The sequence below is a fragment of the Halichoeres trimaculatus genome, unplaced genomic scaffold (genome assembly GCF_033239565.1).
Source record: "Halichoeres trimaculatus isolate MK-OKI-2021-1 unplaced genomic scaffold, fHalTri1.1 fHalTri1_scaffold_16, whole genome shotgun sequence".
Classification (NCBI taxonomy): domain Eukaryota; kingdom Metazoa; phylum Chordata; class Actinopteri; order Labriformes; family Labridae; genus Halichoeres; species Halichoeres trimaculatus.
In genome coordinates this window covers 5809185-5831615 of record NW_027437194.1, presented here as the reverse complement: position 1 = coordinate 5831615, position 22431 = coordinate 5809185, and the positions used below count along the sequence as shown (strand labels likewise).

Below are 22431 nucleotides of genomic sequence, written 5' to 3'. Positions count from 1 at the left end.
ATGGCATGGTCTTGCTGTCTGTGCCCTGTGGCATGGACTGTGTACCTTCAAGCGTGTTTAATATTTTATATGTTAACAAATGAGATTTGTTGATGGGCTAAAACTATAATCAGAAATGACAAACTGGGTTTTGTCTTCAGTTATATTCAAATTACCATTACTGAGAGAGTATTTTAATTGGAGCCCTCACTGTCGTGGAGCACAGCCAGCCAGCCAGCCAGCCAGCCAGCCAATCAGCTAGCGCAGTGGACCACAGACAGGCAGCTGGTCCGTGCCATGGAGCACAGGCACACTGGCCCCGCGTGGTATCTTAATGTGTATCAGGGTCTCATATCCAGTGTTCCCTCATCATCCATGGTTTTTCCTTTTGGGTTTTGCTTGGATTATTGAGTTAAAACAACTTAAAATTTTAAGTTGGATTAAAGCAAAAATATTGATTTGAAGAATTAAAATATTCAATTTATTTGCCTTATTAAGTTGTGTTAAATGAACTTGTTAATTTCATTTCAAAGAACTTAATTTATTTAGGTATGAACAATTGAAACAATTAATTTAAGTTGGTCCAACTACTTCTTTTTATTAGTTGTAGCAACGCAGAATTTCAAGTTAATATGAGCCACAAAAATACATTGGAAACCTAAACTTAAAAATATTGAGTTGGATTGATTAAAAAAATTACATCACTTCAACTGATTGAAGATTCACTTTTTACAGTGTGTCTGTAAAGATAGAAATAAAAGTTGTAACGACAATAAAAACAATATTTTTTTTTCCTTCACCGAGAATTACACACTAGCTAATCCTTATCTTAGCAGGTAATGGTCTTTTTGTGTTTTTAAATACATTTGTACTTGTAATCTAGGATATTTTTTCCTCTTTCTGAGGACTTAATATAGTTTTGGAGACTTCTGTTTGTCCTACTTTTAAAGTTAATAAAATAATAATACCTTATATTTATGTTTTTTGATAATAGTCAAATCCGGAGTTGTTGTGCTTTTATTCCGGAAATCAAACCGGAAGTAGTTTCGCGGTTGGTCGGTGCTAGTTAGCGTTAGCAGGATTAGCAGTGGTCAGTGTTGGTCGTACTTGAGCTGTGAACAGGTGTTATCTTGTGTGCTGAATATTGACGTCATGTGACCTTTACAGTAGGTATGTTTGATTAAGTATATATGTTTAATATTAAAGCAGGAGCTAGCTAGTCTGCGCTGAGTTAACGGTGTGTTTATCTCTCTTGTATCTGGAGCCCGAGAGCCACAGCTGCGGGTACATCATCTATAAGTCAGCTCATATTCTTTCTGACAGTATTTACACCTTTTGCACACCTGTATTAGATCTTCTGAGCACACGGATGTGATCGCGTGATAATTGCAAAGATACAATACAGGTGTAGGAGACTCTGCTGTCTTTGAAGCTGACTGCATCAACAAAGTTAAATGTTAAACAGCACTGCAAACTTTAGTATCCACGACCTTTCAGGTTGCATTTGAAATATTTACATACGGCATTGTTTGAGAAATGAATTCAGTTACATTAGAATCCTTTATGATACGTATCTGACTATTATCACACTCAGAAAGGGGGTTCACAGGCAACATGTACCTACTGTGACATTAGAAGTACCATCAGCCGACAGAGGCGGATCTAGAGGGGTGGCACCGGCCCCCTTTGAGTCCACAATTTGTCATGTAAACACAGGCTGTTTTTCAAACCGCCCACTATTTATTTTTTATTTATCCATTTATTTCATACATCTGAAATAAAACATTTTCATACAAACATATAACCATATAATTGAATGAAAAGGAACAGAAAGAAGAAAAATCTTATATTATCTGCCCCTTTTAGACACTTAGATAATATTTCAAAAACAACTAAACAACAACACAATGATCAACATTATTCACAACAAATATAATAATAGTAAAACAGCTGTTATCAACGCTGCTGGTCTCAAAATTCTTTTTGATTTTTAATGACAACAACAAGAAGCAACAACCAACAAAAATGGTGATGATACTTTCTCAACATACTGCCCTTCAATGTTTTTTTAAATGTAAATTTTGATATGGATTGTTTAATGTCTTTGGTTAGATTATTCCATAAATTAACCCCTTTAACAGAAACACAACAACCCATCTTTTTGTCCTAAATTTTGTTTTTTTAAAAATCTCCATTCCTCTTAAATTATAATTACTCTCTCTTTTTTCAAGTCTTTTCTGAAGATTAATAGGTAACAATCTTTGCAAGATACAATAATCTACTTAATCATGAAGTTTCAACACTTTTAACTGAAGAAATAATGAGTTGGTTGGATCTCTATATTTTTTCTGGAAATTAATCGAATAACTCTTTTTTGCAAAATAAAAATAGACTTTGTATATGTTTTGCAGGCATTTACCCAAACTTCAACACAGTAGGTCAGATATGGAACAATCATAGAATGGAACAATCATAGAATCACTACACGTTATAAACGAATTTAGTCTAAGTTATATAACTGTTCTGTTTTGAAGTATGCTCGTTTTTAGTTTTCGAAAGAAGCAGAGGAAGTAAAGAAGTTGCAGCAGATAGTTTAACGCTGCAGTATGGGTATGGTTTGTAAAAGTGGATAAGTGGTTCATAAAGACTTATCAATTTTGTAGTAATAAACAGTTACTGTTATCTAACGGACCTCAACCATTAGTGTTGTTGTATTGTTGTTGTATTGCTAACTCATCCCAGTAGGTGGCGATAATGCACCTAAATAAAATTAAAATACAGATTGGTTGTCTCTTTGAAAGCTCATCTTGCCCAAAAAGGGCCTGAAAACCCTTTTTGAGACTTTCAGCTCGTAACAATTTTGGCGCCACCTCCACGGGCATAGTAGTGTCTCACCTTTACCCCTGAATAAAGCTAAAAACTCAACACAGGAGATTGGGGTGTAGCATATTGTCTTTTGTTTGCGGTGTGATACAGATACACTGCTTGTTTCTGTTTCCTGTCCTGTAACATCATTTTACAGGAGCTGTTATGTTGAACAGTGGTCACTGTGTTAAGCTCAGACAAAGCAGTACATGGTGTTTTTTTTTTATTTTCTGTATCTCACACACCCTCTCTATCTGTGCTCCCTCTCAGATCGTGATGGCTCCCAGCAGCAGCAGTTCGGTGTCTCACAGCTTTCCTGTGGTCGCTGTGTGTCTGGCTGCTCTGTTGTTAGCTAACCTGCTGCTCTACCTGTACCTGGACTCTCTCTATCCTACACATTATCATCAGTTCTCCTCACATGACCGCTGTCCACCTGGACACTTTAAGATGACTACCATGAAGAACTGCACACCCTGGCTGCAGTGTTCACAGATTAAAGCTGAGGTCCGTCCACTGAAGCTGGTTGGACAGGGAGCGGTAAAACAGGTACTAATAGTCTATGATGTTTTACTCTTTATGGATGGGGGTATACTTTTTACAGTGTGTGGTGGTTTAACCAAGCAGCATCCTCCAGCTGTGAGAAATTAAGTCTATGTGGAAGTGCTAAAAACTGTATTTCTTTCTTGAGGCTGCCTCTAAAAGTACAAGAAGCCCACTACACACCCATTTAACAAAGCTTATCCTTAGAGCAAAAATGAACACAAGATTGTTTATATGTCTGAGTAGTTCATTTCCCTAAATGTGCAGATATTAAGATTACAAGTTCTGCATAATTAGAGTAAACAGGGGTTACGGTGTATTTAGATTTTCTGGGCAATGCTGGACCCAGTTTTTTCAGATGATAGCATCCACACCCTGTACAAGTTAAAATAATATTGATTCCACAGGTACATTTTTCAACATTTTTTGACAGATTATAATAACTTTTTTTGATTTACTGCATGTCTAGCTGCAAAAATGTGGGACAGCTCCATTTAGGGTTTGACATGCATGATGCAACCAGTGTTCTTATCAAGCGGCAACCTACGGTCTAAGAATATTGGACAATTCGGAAGTGCTAAAATCTGCTATTTCTCCGGAGTCCACTTGAGGCAAGCTCCAGAAGTACAGGAAGTCACATACACACCAAGCCAAAAAAAGCTGTTTTTAAAGCAGAAATTTATGTATTTTCAGCCTGGTTCAAAAAACGTCTCCTGTCTGAGTCGCTAATTGTACTATCGGCACCCACTGTACGGGGGGTGAATTATTTTCTAACTCAGCCGTTCAGAGGATATTAAGATTTTGAGCTTGCCCAATCAGAGGCACAGCTCAGGGTCACGTGACTGACAGGGGCCCTATGGCCGTACGCGAAGCCCCTGCCCCTACCAATATTGCTGATATGCTTCATTTTCCATTTTAGTAACTGACGGGGAGACTGCGTCTATGTTTTATACAGTCTATGGTTCTTATCCAACAGCAGACTTTCAAAAGCTCTAGTAACCATATTATAATGTCCATAAGGCTTGAATGAAAAATAAATGTATGTGCAACTACAGATTAAATATTGCAATCCTTTTATTTATTTTATTGAACTTTAAGCTTTATTATACGAAACTTTGTGGTTTGTTGTTTCAAGTCACATTAACATCATCTTCAGGCCCTAATTTTAAAAAAAATTGAGGTCAAGTGTGTTGTTTGGAAACTTAACCTGTCATTTCTTTTATTAATAAAACCAATAATGATATCAAAGTAAGAAATGGAGTACCTCATGTTTATAGCTTGGTTAAGTTGACTTTGGTTCTTTTTACACACCCTGGATGGGAAATGTTTGGTATTGCTTTGTAAAGACCTCTAAACCAGGCAGAGTACCATAGCTCAATGGGCTAAAAACTTAAATTGGACTGAATCATCCAGACCCCTGCTTTACCAGCTAACACAGGGAGTGCTACAGTTATTTTATGAATACAACAAAACGAACCAAGGAGTGAATAGACAAGCTAGATTTGATTCAAAATAACACTTTTAAATATGGTGGGCATCAAACATACAATGAGCTGAATGTATAGTGTAATGTGGATCCTGGGTCCCTTTTTGAACCTTAAACTCTAGATTTGGAGCAGTTTCCCCAACATGAAAAAGCTCGTTTTAAAGAATTGCGAAGATTATCTTTTTATAAATTACATCACTGAACTCTTCTCAAGCTATTTGTGTCACAGGAGGCAAGCCTCTAGTTTCTATGGACACTGCTGAGGTGAAGTGAAGCATTACATCATTATCACCATCACTCAGTCATTATGGAGTCCATTGGCAAATATAGAAGAGCAGACTCTGTGGGAGGAGAGGGTTTTCTCTCAGGAAAATCAGTATCTTATATGTTTTTGATCCCGATTTGATTCACAGAATTCATATTGTGTTTATTTTGTGTCTGTGTTTGTTAGTCTTACCCAGCCTAGAGTCTGTGTGTTTATGAGCTCAGATCACCCTTCAGAACAGGATCCTAAGAACAGGTTTAATGTATCCACCTGTCGTCATACCTCATGCAGGATCCTCTTACAGAAACAGTCTGTGCCCACGTGTTAAATCCTTCCCATAAAGTATCTGTAATGAAGTGTTGGTGTGACGTAGTAACCCTTACAGACTCTACCTGTCCTTCCTCAGGTCTACCTGTCAGATTGGAGGAGTCAGAAAGTGGCTCTGTCCAGGCTGTCCTCTCCAGATTACCTGGAGGATTTCCTCCATGGACTATCCATGCTCCAGGCCCTACAGGGACCCCAGGTGGTGCAGCTGGTTGGGTTCTGCCTGGAAGACCACACCCAGGCCACAGAGTTCCACCCTCTAGGCTCCCTGCTGAACCTGGAGGCTGTCCTCTCTCAGGAGAAGTACCTCAAACACAACACTTGGCAGGTGAGACTGAGGCTGGCCACAGACTACGTCTCCATCCTTCACTTCCTGCACAGCAGCCCCGCAGGGATGAGGGTCATGTGTGACTCCAACAGTCTGGAGAAGACTCTGTCCCAGTTCCTGCTGACCTCAGACCTGCACCTGGTTGTGAACGACCTGGACGCTCTGCCGGAGGTGGACCAGTCCAGAGGCCTGCTGGTGAAATGTGGGCACCGGGAGCTGACGGGGGACTTTGTGGCTCCTGAGCAGCTGTGGCCCTTCAGAGACGATACATTTTCAGATGACCTCATGCCAGCGTATGACGAGAAGACCGACATCTGGAAGATCCCCGACGTCACCTGGTCTCTGATGGGACAGGTTCCTGGAGGAGATCTGGTCCACTTTCACCTGTTTCAGATCCATGAGCAGTGTAAGAAGGTGGACCCAAAGCTGCGACCCTCAGCTCAGGATGTTCTGCAGGTGTACAGATCGGTGTACAGCAGCATGGTGAGGGACAGAGACATGCTGTAGGACTCCTCCACAGGTTTCTTGTGTAATAAAGAGTGCTCTGTTTGGAACCAAATGTGGATCTGTGCTTTATTTCCACATGTTGTTTCACCTTTCATTAAAGACTTGAGCCTCAGAGTGTGATAACTGCTGTGTGTTTTCATGTAGCCTAAATATTTGTTTGTGATAAACAAGAAACAACAAAAAAATACATAAAATGAAAGCCTCTGATTGGATGTTATGGGGCTGAATGACCTGGAAACACACCTCTGTCCCCTGTTTGCAGTGTCACCTGACTGATGCCTTCAGACCAATAATTGGTCAGACGCTTAGCGCCCCCTGCTGTTAGAGAGGATCTGTATAAAACAAAGCAGTGACCTGATGGTGAGATAGATGCATATCCTTCTGCATAGCAGGGGCAGCTTTATGGGTGGGCCCAAAGGTCCCAGGCCCACCCTAAACTTTTCCTATAATTTTTATATTTTCAAACCATTTTAAAGAGAGCATTGTAAAATTGTGTTACTTCACGTTTGTTTTGTTAGCATTAGATGCTCTTTCTTTGTAAAATGAGCCATCTTTTTAGCCTGCTGGAAAAAAAAGTTACTAAACATTTATCTTCAGACATTATTTTGGGAAAGAATGTAGATTTTTATTTATTTTATTTAACTGTGGTTAACGTCCTTGCTTTTACACCTTATGATTTGTGAATTTTGTGGAGCAAAAAAGCTTTTCAGAGTTGCAGAGACGTACAGTTTACCTGTGCATCTGAAACACTCCTCCTCACTGATAGCTGATACTCCACATTGCATGACTGATGCTCTAACAGCCTGCATTCACCATCACCTTTCATATAGAGTTAACCTTAAGGTGTCAGCACTCTGAATGTCAACTCCTCCACATGTGGAACTTTGGAAATGTCACAGGTCTTTATTCTGCAACTGTGGAACAGGACAGAAAGGTGGAGGAAGGAGAGAGGCAGATTTGTTTTTGTCCCTCCATCACAAGAAAAACATATGACATACAATCCACCTGGCCAGCAGGGGGCTTACAAAGGAATATGTGTACTATGTGAGCCCACATATCTACACAGCCCACGTGATGATGTTTGCAATTACAAGCGGAGATATCTTGGAGTCTTGAATATTCCTTACTCTTGTTTGTTTGGGGCTGAATATGCTTTTCAGAAATGTTTGAGTTTTATCAGTGTAACAGTTGAGACCAAAATTCAAAGATTTTCCACAAACTAAAGCCTGTTAAGTACTAATCTGTTTTCATATTGTCACCTGTTGACACCACAGAGAGCAACAAACAGTTTGTTGTGTTACTGGTGTGGTTGGCTGTTTAAAGATGTCCAATTGGAGACTTGCTTTCCCAATCCCCAATCACTGATCCCAATACAAACAGCAACTAAAAAAGCAAAACTGAGAATGAGTAAGAAAATGTGTTGGAATGTCTTTTCAGTAATTTTAATGCACTATAAGTTTTTATTTATCTTTATTTTTATTAATGTGAAAAATGTAAATTAAAGGTGAAAACAGCAACCAACCACACGTGGCAACAGAGGTATATTGTCAGTCATTTAAAAAAGATTAACAATCTACAAACTTTTGTAACTTAAGGCCCAGCCAAAATTTGTCTGGGCGGCCCAAAACTGAAATCCTGGCTCTGTCCCTGCTGAATGGATGGTTTTTTTTTGTGCACACAGAAATTACAAACCTGTATGTAACTATATAATTCAACAACAGAGGGCACTTCGCTGATGAATTGTAGCCTTGTTGATGCTTCACTTAAAAAAAATAAAATAAATAATAATAATAATAATAATAATAATAATAATACTTATGATCATAAATAATAATAATAATGATAATAATGAATAAATAAAAGGTACTTTATCTATGATATTTAGCCCATTTTAATACATTTTTATTGACACATCCAAGAATATGATCTCATCCTGCACGTCGTTAAAATTTGATGGAAACCAGTCAGACAATCTCGAGTAATTCATATTAAGGTCGTTTACTTTGGATATTTTCAACTACTTTGCTTTCTTACTTTATAAGCTGAAGGATTAGTCCATATTCCTTTAAAATAATAATAATAATAATAAAAAGGGAAAAAAAAACAGGAAAAATAAAAGTAGAGAATCAAACTTTCGTTTGTCACGCGACACCTGAGCGCTTATTGGACACCTGACATTTTTTACTCACTACAAAAAATATCTAGAATTTATAATATATTTTTAATAGTATCATACAGGTGTGTACTTTAACTCGTCAGCACCTGTCTTTCGTAATATGCATCACACTCAGGTGTCAGTTTCATTTAGCCCAAACTGTTAAAGAGGTCAGAGGTCAGTAGATTGACCTTTTTTCCCAAATTATAGTCTCACCTTTTTTTTTTTTTTTTTTTTTTTTCAAGCAGATAAAGAGGAAAAAAGTTAAATTCTTTCCAATAGGTGAACCAGGATTAATAATTAATAATAATTATTATAATACTTCACCAAATTTGGTTTTCTAAGTATTCAAAGTGAGTCATGTTGATATTTTTTACAGTGTGCAGCTTGGAGGCTGAGCTTATCCCAAAGTGAAAGCAAAAGTAAAAACTGACAAAAATCGCTGACACGCAGTGCGACTGACGGTTTCTTTGGGCTCACATTAGTCCTCCAGAATCAGTTTAACCGATTAACCTTCATCCTCAAGCTCCTCTTCCTCCTTAGGGTGAAGATGCTTCACAGTTTGAATCCCTGTGAGTTGCAGGGGGGAGGATTCAGCTTCGAGAACAGTCGAAGGTAAACGAGCTGGAACCAGGAGCCAACGATGATTCTGCTTTTAATACTGCCATCATGTACAGCTTTACTCTGAAGTTATACATCAATATATAACTGTTAACTCACAGGATTTTACTCTGTAAGTAGTTGAAAAGTATGTGTTTGGGTAAAAACTTCTGCAAGGCACTATGGGAGAATTTAAGTTAGAAGTGAAGCAGTGAAGTAACACTAATGTTATCCTCTCTCTGTCTCTTTAACTTTGCAGAAATGAGGTGTTGGAGTCCAACTTGTCAGAGCTTGGCTTTAAATCCCCCAAAGCCAGAAAGACAGGGACCACCATTGCAGGGCTTGTTTATAAGGTGAAGAGAAAACACTGTGGTTCAGTCATATTTGAGGGTATGTATGTATGAGCATCATAAATAACCAAGTGTTTTCTTACCTTTCTTACCTATTAGGATGGAGTGATTCTGGGAGCAGACACCCGAGCTACAGACGACATGGTGGTAGCTGACAAAAACTGCATGAAGATCCACTACATCGCTCCAAACATTTAGTGAGTCCTGACAGGGTTGTTTTGTAGACAGGTTGATGTCTCTGTTTCACTGTGACTGACTTAGAAGTTTTATTTTAGTTTAAACTTTAACATCTTTGTTCCACCTGTCAGAGTTTTTTAACAGGACGAGAACAGAGGTTTGATGTTTTAATAAGGGATGAAACAAACAAGTGGACGCAGCATGTTACTGCATGATATCACATTCACCACCTCACTGCAGCAGCCGGATCATATTTTCACCTGTAGTTTCTGTGTGTGTGTGTGTGTGTGTGTGTGTGTGTGTGTGTGTGTGTGTGTGTGTGTGTGTGTGTGTGTGTAGTTGCTGTGGAGCAGGCGTGGCTGCAGATGCAGAGATCACCACACAGATCATGTCCTCCAATGTCGAACTGCACACGCTCAACACAGGGAGACCACCGCTTGTCGCCATGGTCACCAGACAGCTCAAGCAGATGCTGTTCAGGTGAGGTTAAACATCCCTGATGACATCACAGATCTAACAGTGCACAAACATGTTTCAGTTCATCAAAAATGTAGTTGATATAAGTTTGATTTATGTTTTTTTTGTGTCTGTGTCGGCAGGTATCAGGGTCACATTGGGTCGTCTCTGATAATTGGAGGTGTGGATGTGACCGGAGCTCATCTGTACAGCGTTTATCCCCATGGCTCCTACGACAAGCTGCCCTTCCTCACCATGGGTATCACTTTGTCTTTACACACACCCTTGTGTTTAATGTGTGTTTTTTTATGTGTTTAAAATGTGTCTCTGCAGAGGCCTAAGTCAAAGTTCAAACATTTAAAGGTCCCATATTCTGCTCCTTTTCTGCAGTTTAATATGGATCATTGATGTCTTCATGAAATGGTAGTAACATGTTTTGGTCCAAAAAGCCAATAAATCAAGCACAGCAGCATTGTTTCCAGGCTCTCATAGCCCCTCTGCTCAGAACGCTCTGATTTAGTGGGCGTGGCCTTCATATGTAAATGAGCCACCGCTGATACCGCCCTGCTCTTCCGCATCACTGAGAGCAGCGCCACGAGCTCTGAGTGCACAATGTTTAGAAAACAGCGACGCTCATTTACCGTAACATTACAGGCTAAAACAGCAGGCCAACCGCAGCTAAAGTTAGCATCCTGAAGCTAACACAGAGACAGGGGGGACACTGAGGAAAAGCTCTTACATCTGCTCCACAGCACACAGCATTTAAAATACTCACATTTCCAGGGTCCCAGGTTTGTTGGTGGATGATTGGTAATGCGCCTGGATTCAGGACCAGTCTATTCGCTAGCCCTCTGTTGGAATGTCTGTGCTCTGGTGGACCAATTAGGTCAGACTTGCTCCTGATTGGTCAAAAAAGGGAATTGCTGACGTCAGCAAATCCCCAAAATCCAAACAGCTGGTTTTAGGTCAGGATTTTACATTCACAAGCTCTACTAAGTACAGGTTTTGTCATTAAATATCACATTTTGTGGGCTGGGAGGAAAGCCAAAGACCCACAAATTTCACTAAAAGACCTAATAAAGTGATTTTTGCATAATATGGGACCTTTAAGTTTTCATTTTTCTTGTCTTAAAACTCATGGGAAGTGAGTCTAGGTTGGTTTTGTGGTGTAATCATAATCTAATTATGAAAACACAATAATAATTTTACTGAAGCAGTTATCAGAGAGGATCCTAACGCCTGTGTCAATGTTGAACATCCTACTGTGTGGTTATGTTTTCAGGCTCTGGAGCTGCAGCGGCTGTTTCTGTGTTTGAGGACAGATTCAAACCAAACATGGAGGTGAGACTGACCCTCTGCTCTCTCTTCATGGCAGCTGAGTCAGGAAACAGGTCCTGTCAGTGTGTTCAGGATGAAAAATAACACCTCTTCCTCTTCTTTCTCCCAACTCCTCATCTCCTACTCATCCCTTCAGCTGGAGGAGGCAAAGCAGCTGGTTCGGGATGCCATTGCTGCAGGTATTTTTTGTGACCTGGGCTCAGGTAGTAACGTGGACCTGTGTGTGATCACTGCAGGGGGAGTGGAGTACCTGAGAGGCTACGACAAGCCTGCCACCAAGGGAAAAAGGTGAGATGTGACCTGTACTAAGGAGGAGTGGATGTGTTTTTAATTTTCAGTGGATATAAGACTTCAAAACAATCACCAGAACACTGGAATCTGACTTTTGCTCTTTATTCTGTTGTGATTAACCACTTTCCTCCTGTGTATGTGTGTGTGTGTTTGTGTGTGTGTGTGTGTGTGTGTGTGTGTGTGTGTGTGTGTGTGTGTGTGTGTGTGTGTGTGTGTGTGTGTGTGTGTAGAGAGGGACAGTACAGGTATAAACCCGGCACCACGGGTGTTCTCACCAAAACTGTGACCCCACTGGATCTGGACGTGGTCGATGAAACTGTTCAAGTCATGGACGCCGAATAAAGCAATGAAATAAAACACAGCAGAATATTAGATACATTTGAGTCAAACTCAGTAAATTACTCCTGTTGTTTGATATATGTCAAAGCATTCCCTGTATTTTAATAAAGCTTTGGTTTGTGGAGTGATCAGTTTTTTTCTAATGAATGTCTGTTTGATATACAGGACAATAAAGATGTTGTTAAAACATTGTTAACTTTTAGCTTTTATTTACTGCACTGTGTTAGGGATACAAAGATCAATTTGAATATATTTTTTTGATTTTCACAAGTTGAAAATTCATGTTAATCCATATTGTTTCATAATGCATCACAGGTTATAAATTTAATGGAGCTAGCATATGGAAAATAATAGAATAAATTCCTATGCAATCTCTATGTGGATCATAGAGTGGAGAACAACTGGTACTACTAAAGAAGGGATGAAGTCATGCTTTATTAACCCTTTTGGAGAAATTTAGTTTGAACATACTGGTGTCAAACATGCTGCATTTGCATGGGCCAAAAATACACTCAAATGTACCTATAGTGTACAGGACTTGAACTGGCATCTATTCAACTACCAGCCCATCAACTGTGCTTTAGACACTGATTGTGGGAAGTCCTATCACCATTTCATTCATTATAACATCAGATTGTCTGGTGTATTCTCTGTATCCATCATAAATTGTATACTATAGCTATATCTTTTAAAATGTATCATGTATGTAAAAACAAACAAACAAACAAAAAAAAAAACATAGGTACATCTTGTCACTTCAGTTATAAATGTGCAAAGGGATTACCAGATGGAGAATTTGAGATTAATCTATTAGTGGTGAAGATATAGGAACAAAACTTGAAAAAAGTCAAATTAAATACAAAAATAAAATACATGAAAAAAATTAAGAAAGGAAAGATAATTTTTAATGTATTTCGGTGAAGAATTATTTTAATTAAGTGTATTTTTGCGTTTTTGATTCCTTTCATTGTTTCCAACGGTTAATGTACATTTTTAATCAATTTTAATTCCTGGGTCCTGTTTTTTTTTTTTTTTTAATAATTTCGCAAAGATTATTATAGATATTAGCATACTTGTCTTTAAATAATACGTAAACAAAGCAACTTCTTAGAAGCATAAATGCAGTTCATAATTTAATTTAGGTGTCTTCCTTTTTGGGTGGTATAGGAAATTTTATCTACATAGTTCTCAGTTCTGAAATTATTTTTTTCTAATTAAACTTGTGTGAGAAGTCTTTCCTGTTTTCCAGAGATTGTTTCAGTTCGATTGTAATATCTGTGTGTGCGGATCATCCACCGGGATAACACGGCTGGTTCAAACTCAGTCACCGCACCGCTGATGCGTATTCTGTGGCTAATATCCCGCCCGCTTAACTTTTCCTAACTTTCTCACAGAACGCTCCCAATGCGCTGGCCCCGCCCACATTCTCCCCGCTGATTGGTCGATTCAGTGCAGAGGCCTTGTTTGAATTTCAGTCTGTTTCAGTTTACAGTGAAAACAGTTGGTACTTTCTAAAATCTTAAGAGCAGGATTGTGTATTTTCAGCACAGGTATGTACTCATGAAATGTTTTACGGAGCTACAGAATTTGATAAAAGAAACTTACTTTGTGATGCTGCAAACGTTACGTTACATCGGAGAGTTCCTGTTCTGGGAAAGGGACGGGTGCTACTCCAAGTGTTAAAGCTAACATGCACTGCAACTTTATCCCTGCTGAGGATAATAAGTACGAAAACATTAATATTACCTACAGTTCTTGGTAGTATATTATTATTATTTACAAGAATATTGATAACTTGGTGTCTGTCTGTCCGTAGTTTAAGTATTGAAACTTAAAATAGTCACATTTCATCCTCGGATACTTGAGCTTAACTTTTGATGAAATGTAGTCTTGCTCTCACTCTTACTATGATCTACAGACCGAGTAACTAAAATTCTCACATTAAATTCTCACATTTATTCTGTTTTATTCTTAAATAGTGTTTCAAGTGCTGCATTCTTCTTGTTTCCAGTCCATAACAAACTTAAAAACATCATACTGTAGGAGTGAGTAAGTTAAATCTCAGTGTATGTTTGATTCCTCTGGACCTTGACCTGTTGTCTTTAGAGACTTGTATTTATACTGCAGTCAATCAGGTGTCCCACAGGTAAACACTGGTGAGAAGTTAAGCAGATATTAAGCTCAGAGCAATTTCAATGTCTTATTATGGCTGACTGACATCCTGAAACCTAAACAGTCATCCCATCATCTGTTCAATGCCACAGAGTAGACAGAATGATATGGTTAACTCTTTGTTTATGTTTGTCTTTCTGTGGGTTTGGGTCAGACATTGGTTGCTGAGTTTCTTGTGTTTGGAGGAGATGCGTCATGATGATTCATCAGCCAGCCGCCGGAAGGGCAAAAAACCCACACGCCGTCCCCCGGCACCAACACCTACCTCAGGTTCAAAATCCCGCACCCAAAGGAGAAGAGAATCAGGTAAGAGGGATTATTTACGGACAGCTGATGTCTATTTAAGCATTTGTTACAGTTTTGTTGTACATCCAAGAACACATTGCTCCAGACTGTGATATTGTGTGATATGACTTTTGGTTCAACACACAGTGCATCAGGGTGATGTCTTAGAAGCTTTGTTTACTGTAAATCAAACATTCTCTGACATTGTCCCTGTCTCCCGCAGAGTTGGCTCCTGTCTCTCCCAGGAAGAGGCGCTTTCGACCAGGAACCAGAGCTCTGATGGAGATCAGGAAGTACCAGAAGAGCACAGACCTGTTACTTCGGAAGGCACCATTTAGCCGCCTTGTGAGTCAGACAGCAGGGAGGAGGATCTTTAGATCTCCCATGAAGTGGGTCACAGATTCAGAGTTTTACTGATGTGTTTCCTGCTCTGTGTCCAGGTGCGTGAGGTGTGTCAGAGTTACTCCAGGGAAAATCTGAAGTGGCAGGTGTACGCTATGCTTGCCTTGCAGGAGGTGAGCTACATTACAATGTTATGTTTAAAGCTATGTGTTACTATGTTCCTGTACTCTGACTCTCAGTTTAGTCTGATGCTGACAATAATCATGTGACTTCCTGCTGGAAGAAATTAAGCTAATATAAAAGTGCTAAAGACTGCAGTTCATCAAGTTCAACGAGACAAAAATTACATCAGTCTGAATAGATAGAGCTATTGAGATTTTGGAGTTGTCCAATCAGAAGCACAGCTGATGTGATTTACAAGCATGCACCCTGTTTAATCAAAGTTAGGTTGAGCTCAGCATTTCCAGTATGGTAATCCAACTATGACAGGCTTTAAAACCCCACTTCAGAAACAGATTATTGATGTCACAGAGAATACATCCATGTGTCATACAGACTATGGGTGACATGTGGCGGCTAAAGACCTTTTCACTCATAAGTCCCTGAAGATTCTCAGAAAATTTCTGGTCAACCTACCCTGTAAACATCTGGAGTTGGCCAAGAGGCCAATGAGATGTTGTGATCATCAGCACTACCTGTAACCAAACATACCTGAAATATCATCCAATGAGTGGAAAGTAACTTGCTCAGAGCAGAGTGTACGACAGCCTCACTCCATGTTGATGTTTATTTACCATGTTTCTTGACACTTTTCTGTTTTCGCAACCATCCCATGAAAAATGAACAATAGAGATCCAAAACCATTTTTTTTGTTTCAAGCTGTAAACATGTTAATTTCTGCTGCAAAGTTAGACATTTTAACCCACCCAAAACACTTGGACTAAAATACCCATATTTATTCTGTTACTGACATTCATATTCTTATTTAATTTTTATTTATTTATTTTTTCTTGTTTGTTTTAGGTATATATTTCTATCTGTCCATATTATTACTGTCAATATGTTAATTTGAACAGTCTGCTCTGGTCTATTTCACCATAAATAACACCTTAAATATATGTTAATATGTGTATATCTGTTCATAGTCTGATCTATTACTAATAGTCTGTTTTATTTTATTACTCACAGTCTGTTTTATTACTGCTCTTACTCGCCTCTTGCTGTATTCTTCCCACTTGTTGTATGCTGCAACAAAATAATTTCCCCCCTGGGGATCAATAAAGTTGTATCTTATTTTATCTTATCTTAACATGGGGTTCTATGGGGACTGACTTACTGCAGGGGACACCCTCTAGTGGACAGTGAAGTTTTTGATTTTTGCTATGAAGTTAAAATAATAAAACTTAAGTATAAGAAGCAATCAGTATTACATAAAGTGGTTAGGCTACATAAACCTCCTGGTTGATTGAAGCATTAATGACTGCAGACATATATATGGTCTATAGAATATTACCCTGTTCTAAAACACCTCACATGTATTTTTTCTTTTGTACCCTGCAGGCTGCAGAGGCATTTCTTGTCCTGTTGTTCTCAGATGCCAACCTCTGTGCCATCCATGCCAAGCGGGTCACCCTTTTCCCCAGAGACATTCAGCTGGCCCGCCGTATTAGAGGTGTGGACGACCTGTAAATACGGACAGGCGATAAATGATGCTTAGCAGACAACAGAAAGGACTTTGCTGTTTGCTCTGACTACTTTATCATGTTCATCATCAGTATGATTCACTGTGTTTTAAAGAATCTGTTTTATTGTGCTCTCTGGCCTATTGTGGCTTTGTTGTAAAGTTTGGGGTGGGGGAACAGAGTAGTGGGGTTCCCTGGGAGTTTAATTGTTTATACCTGCTGAAGGACTGAAAATTGTACCATGGCTCTGTCATGTATTGATTCTGACATGTTATTGGTCGTTGTTTATACATAACTTCATTTCTGTAAACTTTTTTTTGTAAATAAATGTTTTGTTTTTTTTACACTGTCTTAATTCTGGTGTAGAGTCAGACTGTCTCTCAAACTGGTCCCACTTCCACTCCCCCCACGGCGTGAGCTCTGTCTCAAGCTACACTTCATCCAAATGAAGGGATCAGGTATATTTACAAGCTTTGGGGAAACTGGAACTTTGTATGACCCTAAAACCTGTGACATAAATAATGAGCAGTTTACATAAATATCCATTTTGCAGACTCACTAAAATCCCTCCACACTAAATCACTTATCTTCTCTGTGGGCAGTCCTATTTGCAGACAACTCATATCCGATCTAATGATGATAATCGATTTAGTTTTTGCAAAAAGCTGACTTGTAAAAATGTAACAATAACAAAACAGTAAAGAGAAACATATGCAGTTTTCACAATGCTTGTTGTTTATATTACAAAGTACTCATCAACCTCACAAAGCCTGTCTTTATGGAAACAATTTTATCATACGTGAGGAAATAGTCACATAAACCCAAACATCAGATACATAGATACATATTTAAAACTATTATTTCTATTGTGAAAATATTTAACAGAAGAACATATAGGACAGTGCAAACAGAGAGCAGGTGAATAGTTATAAAAAATAAATCTATTTTTGAATCAAAGTTCATATCTCCCAAGACACAGAATGATGAAGTGCTAAAACTTTTTCGGTTTATTTTGGCAATTGACTCAAAAGAGGCCCAAAATTTGCCTGAAACGCCTCTGGTGGTCAGATTACTGGCAGAAAAATCAACCAATAGCGCTTCGTCTCTTTAACTCGCGCCTTCAATCTAGACACCTGATTGGTAAACTTACTTCCGTCAAAAAAAATAGTGCTACATTCACGTTCAAGCTGAGTTATCGTAATGTTGATTTCTAACGTCGCTAAAACAGTTTCCGTCCACTTTGTAGAAGTCATTACGACATAACGTATCGGCTAAAATATGCTCTTCAAATACGAATAGTAATTTTTGAATGAATGTTGTTTTATGAAGCCTGTATTGTAGTTTTATCCTCGTATACCAAACGCGTAGTATTTAGAGTTGGGGTGAATGCTGTAAATCTAGCGGGATCTTTCTGTCCCATGTCCAGTGAAGGCAGCACCAACAACACATACCGTCCACTTCCCGGTGGAGGAGAACAACAAATCATCAGTGGATTAAAGCTCTTATGATGCAGCTAACATGAATTTGAAGTTGTGATCTTCCGAAGGGAACATGTAGCTGTAGTTTTCGACTCTTATGTCTGTTTAAGCTGTTTGCTCTCAGACAGAGTCACGATGTTTTCCACCAACATGGAGACAAAAAGAGTGGAGATCCCCTCCGGAGTGCTGGACGACCTCTGCAGGTAAACCGACATGTAGCATCGCTGTCTGTAGCGTCTGTTATTACACCTAAATTTGAATCCTGTGTCAAGAATAAAACTGTTATATAAGTGTGTATACGTATTTCTGTCAGTAAACTCTAAACCAGCATCTTGGAGTATGCAGGTGATGTTAGCCTAGGGTTACTATCCGATACTATCAAACATTTAACAACTCAGATATTAACTTACTGTTATTACTGACTTTAGCAGTTCATACAGTTTATGTTACATTGTCTTTAATAACTCTACTTTTATTCTTTCAAATGCTGTAAAGTTAGACCAGGAAGGTTTTACATTTTGTTGTGATTACTGCAGTTTTTAAATATATCAGATATTAGGGTGATCATTTCAGGGTAACTTCTCAAACATTGAACAAACAACACAGTTTCTGATTAAAGGAAGAAAGTAAAATGTCTCTAAATGAAGAAATAAATTGCAAGAATCATCCCATTAGATTTTGAAATGTATAGCTTTCTGAGGTCCAGTTTTACTTGTTTTGATGAATTCTTGGTGCCCCAGACATAAGCTTACATTAAAAGAAGCACAGTGTGTACAGCTTATGTCCATTTCTTAGGCCTCAGCTTTGATCCTACACTTCAATTCTGTTTGTGTGTGTGTTTCTGCAGTCGTTTCATCCTGCACATCCCCAGCGAGGAGAGGGATAACGCCATCAGAGTGTGTTTTCAGATCGAGCTGGCTCACTGGTTCTACCTGGACTTCTGCATGCAGAACACACCAGGAGCTCCACACTGCGGCATCCGCGACTTCGCCAAGGCTGATATCCTCTTTGTTTACTTTGTTATGTTTTTACACCCAAGGATGTGTAAAGGGGGTGAACTTTAACGTTGCCTATGTGAAATTATTCTTAATAAGTGTGTGTGATGTCGTGTTAGTTCAGTTCTATCTTCCTTGACAGCTGTGAACTCTTCCAGCACTGTCCCTTCCTGCTGCCTCATGGGGAGGACGTGCAGAAAGTTTTGGAGCAGTGGAAAGAGTATAAGATGGGAGTGCCCACATATGGAGCGATAATTCTGGATGAAACTCTGGAAAATGTGAGAATTTATTTAGATTTTTTTGCATGCTGTCTCTCTGCAGCAGTGTGGGCTTGATGAAAGTCATTAAAGTAGTTTCCGAGTGACCCCTTTTTCATTGTTTTGCTTCATAACTGATCTGACTCTTAAAAAATTACTAGATGTTAATGATAGAAATGATCATAATAAGGCTGCTGTTACTCTGTTTTATTTCAGTCTTAATGTCATCCAAATATTATGAAGTCATATACTCTGTAATAAATAAAAGCTTCAATGCTGGAAATAAACTTGTCCTCTCTGTCCTCAGGCTCTGCTGGTCCAGGGTTACCTTGCTAAGTCAGGATGGGGTTTTCCTAAGGGGAAAGTGAACGAAGATGAGGCTCCTCATGACTGTGCAGTTAGAGAGGTGGGTCACATGATCAGCTTTAGCATTGGTAATTACAACACTTCATGCTTAAACTCCATGTGTGTTTTTTCAGGTGTTGGAGGAGACAGGTTTCGACATTAAGAACCGAATCTGTAAAGACGTTTACATCGAGCAGAAGATCACAGACCAGCTGGTTCGACTTTACATCATCCCAGGAGTCTCCAAAGACACCAAGTTCAACCCCAAAACCAGGAAGGAGATCAGGGTATGTGGATTGTTTCTGTCTCTCTGTAGCTCACGGAGAGAAACCTGAATATGACATGAGCCTCTCCTGTTCCTGTAGAACATCGAATGGTTCCCCGTTGAAAAGCTGCCATGTCACAGAAACGACATGACCCCAAAGTCCAAACTGGGACTGGCTCCAAACAAGTTCTTCATGGCCATCCCATTCATCAGGTGAGTGTCACAAGGTTTTAGGTTCAGTATTTATATTATAAATGAATCCAGCCTTTTTTTCCCCTGAGAGGATAATATTATCACTTTTCCACAAGACTTTTAGAAAGGTGTTGTATAAATATTAGTTATTGGTATTATTAGAATATGAATGGAAAACATCTGCCGTCTTTGAACGTGTCACCTGTACAGGAAAACACCATGTTATTAAATACTGATGATCATAACTATTGATTGTAGTGCAGTAACGCTGACCCTTCTCCTACTCTGTGTACAGACCACTCAGAGAGTGGATCAGCAGGCTGAAAGGAGAGTCGACGGACAGCGATGAGGACTTCACAAGCAACACTCCTAATAAAACATCAGACAACACTCGGTAACGACAAAGAGACATCATTGATACAGTTAATATTCAAACTCTGTCTCTCGTGGTCACTAACTGATTGTCACGCTCTGTTTTTCCTCCATCTCTCAGGTCGAAGTCCCGTCGTGTCACAGGAAGTGATGCATTCCCTGTTGATGGATGGGCAAAGCACAAGCAGCAGAAAGTTGTGGGTCAGCTGAGCCAGTACGAGCATAACCAGGTCAGACTACACATCAGGGGTGTGATCAATCTGGATCTTCTGACTTAGGCTGGGTTATCATTTAGATTATATATACGCCTTAACATTTAAGAGAGGGGGAGGAGCTATAAAAGTAAAAGAGTTGGATTTCAGAAACCTAATAGTTGTTACAGGGTATGTCTTATGCTTTTATTTTGAAGAGGTTTCAGTCTTCACACAGCTTCCTATCTGCATACTCATGTTGACATTTTCTGAAGCTCTACAAAGCTTTCTATCATCGTATAAATGAAGGTGGTGGTTGTATATGTTAAATGTCATCATCAACACGTTTTATTTCATGTCACAGTTTGCAAATGACGTGTTGTGTCGTGTTGATTCAGACTGTGAAAGGAAACGGGAAGAGGAGTCAGGACTCTCAGTTTGTGAAGAAAGGTGATAACGGAGCCAGCAGCCAGCAGGTCAAACACATCTTGGTGAGAAATACACACATAAACACACACACTAGGTTAGCTTTATGATTCCACTGCTGATATATTGAAGTTTTTGTTTTTGTCTTGTCCTTTGTTTTTGTCTTGTCTTGTCCTCAGCAGAAGGAGGATAGAAGACTTCAGCCCAGACGACTGCAGGACAGTTTTGATAGAGGTGTGTTTGCAGTGCATGTTTTTGCACAGTAAGGGCTGAAATACTTCAGTTTTTTAGAGAATTATAAGGTCAGGTAGAGTATATAAGGTCATCCAGGACTGAGATAGGTCAGTGTTGTTGTTCCTCTGAAGCTTATCACTGGAAATGTTTGATAAATGAATTGAACACCCTGTAATCTGTCTTTCCCTCTGCAGACATGTCTCCCTCCAGCTCAGGCAGTCAGCAGCTCCTATCCTCAAAGACTTTCCTGAACTTTAAGTTCGACAGAGACGCCATCATGAAGTGTTTCGACTACTGACTCAGCAGCTGTTGAACTGCAACAGCACCAATCTGCAGCTCAGAGACGCTTTGCATTACAGAGCAGAAGGGTTGTTACTGAAAACATTTACCTGTCTGCCTCTTGTGCACACCTTCGCATTCAGGAGATGCCTGATTTTAAATGCATATACACGCACAAAGCCTTCCGACAGCGGTTTGTGTTTGTGTCTTGAGCAAAAACTAACTTTAATCCTTTATATATTTGTTAAATTCATGATTTAGTCTGCTGGCGAACAGTTGAACCTTCAGTCTTTTAATCATAATGATTTTATACACGAGAGGTGGAAGCTCAGTGGAGAAATGCAGCTGTGGTATCCAAACTTGGCCAGTAAACCAGTGTTAGTTAACAGGTGAGATAACAGGTTAATTACACATTTTAAAAGTTGTAATTCAGGTGTTAATAATCTCTATTAACCTTACAATAGAGCCCTAAACAAATGGGTTTAACTGTTTATTAGTGTCTTTACTCATCACCTTCATTTTTTATCCTAGACTGTGAAATACAATCAAAACAGGTTGTGAAACTGTTGTGTGGAAGTCACATAACTAAATATACAGCCATCATTCATATGAGGGCCCAAAACAGAGTTAAACCAAAATAAGGACACACTCACTCAAAGTTAATCTGTTTAAATATTGTGTCATGTCGTTCATTTGCCTATAATGTTGACAACCAGTTCTTATAAGATGTCATGAGGAGGTTAAGCTGGTTATGAAACAGCCTGAAATTAATAGTGAGGCTTCTTCAAGATCTACAAAAGCAGCCAGGCCATCAAGGACAAGATGATACATTTCTATAAAGTTATTTTTGATGCCTTCGAGGAGTTTGTGTCAGACTGTGAGATGTACAGCACGCTGCAGAAACCGACATGTTGCT

The 22431-nt window shown here is 39.1% G+C and overlaps 4 protein-coding genes across 7 annotated transcripts; all 4 read left to right on the top strand.

The window, feature by feature from the left end:
- The first annotated feature begins 1009 nt into the window (after window positions 1–1009).
- pomk (protein O-mannose kinase) lies at window positions 1010–6728 on the top strand. Of its 2 annotated transcripts, none has more exons than XM_074690645.1 (3): window positions 1010–1149; window positions 3115–3390; window positions 5542–6715. In XM_074690645.1, the coding sequence occupies exons 2-3, from the start codon at window positions 3121–3123 to the stop codon at window positions 6292–6294; spliced, it is 1023 nt and encodes a 340-aa protein (XP_074546746.1). In that variant the 5' UTR covers window positions 1010–1149; window positions 3115–3120; the 3' UTR covers window positions 6295–6715. The 2 variants fall into 2 exon arrangements, with proteins under 2 accessions (XP_074546746.1, XP_074546747.1); XM_074690646.1 differs by having other exon boundaries at window positions 1023–1145; window positions 5542–6728.
- A 2158-nt stretch (window positions 6729–8886) lies between these two features.
- Window positions 8887–12142, top strand: psmb10 (proteasome 20S subunit beta 10). The gene is made up of 8 exons (XM_074690457.1): window positions 8887–9064; window positions 9309–9402; window positions 9499–9596; window positions 9916–10056; window positions 10176–10291; window positions 11315–11373; window positions 11507–11658; window positions 11892–12142. The coding sequence occupies exons 1-8, from the start codon at window positions 9000–9002 to the stop codon at window positions 12001–12003; spliced, it is 837 nt and encodes a 278-aa protein (XP_074546558.1). The 5' UTR covers window positions 8887–8999; the 3' UTR covers window positions 12004–12142.
- Window positions 12143–13432: 1290 nt separating this feature from the next.
- cenpa (histone H3-like centromeric protein A) lies at window positions 13433–16798 on the top strand. Of its 2 annotated transcripts, none has more exons than XM_074690776.1 (5): window positions 13433–13552; window positions 14324–14478; window positions 14681–14802; window positions 14898–14972; window positions 16360–16798. In XM_074690776.1, the coding sequence occupies exons 2-5, from the start codon at window positions 14361–14363 to the stop codon at window positions 16486–16488; spliced, it is 444 nt and encodes a 147-aa protein (XP_074546877.1). In that variant the 5' UTR covers window positions 13433–13552; window positions 14324–14360; the 3' UTR covers window positions 16489–16798. The 2 variants fall into 2 exon arrangements, with proteins under 2 accessions (XP_074546877.1, XP_074546876.1); XM_074690775.1 differs by having other exon boundaries at window positions 13433–13550; window positions 14327–14478; window positions 16360–16795.
- A 1118-nt stretch (window positions 16799–17916) lies between these two features.
- On the top strand, window positions 17917–21891 carry dcp2 (decapping mRNA 2). Of its 2 annotated transcripts, none has more exons than XM_074689699.1 (11): window positions 17917–18162; window positions 18807–18958; window positions 19105–19232; window positions 19519–19617; window positions 19691–19843; window positions 19922–20034; window positions 20309–20407; window positions 20507–20615; window positions 20975–21067; window positions 21185–21236; window positions 21431–21891. In XM_074689699.1, the coding sequence occupies exons 1-11, from the start codon at window positions 18095–18097 to the stop codon at window positions 21532–21534; spliced, it is 1170 nt and encodes a 389-aa protein (XP_074545800.1). In that variant the 5' UTR covers window positions 17917–18094; the 3' UTR covers window positions 21535–21891. The 2 variants fall into 2 exon arrangements, with proteins under 2 accessions (XP_074545800.1, XP_074545799.1); XM_074689698.1 differs by having other exon boundaries at window positions 21182–21236.
- The last annotated feature ends 540 nt before the right edge of the window (window positions 21892–22431 follow it).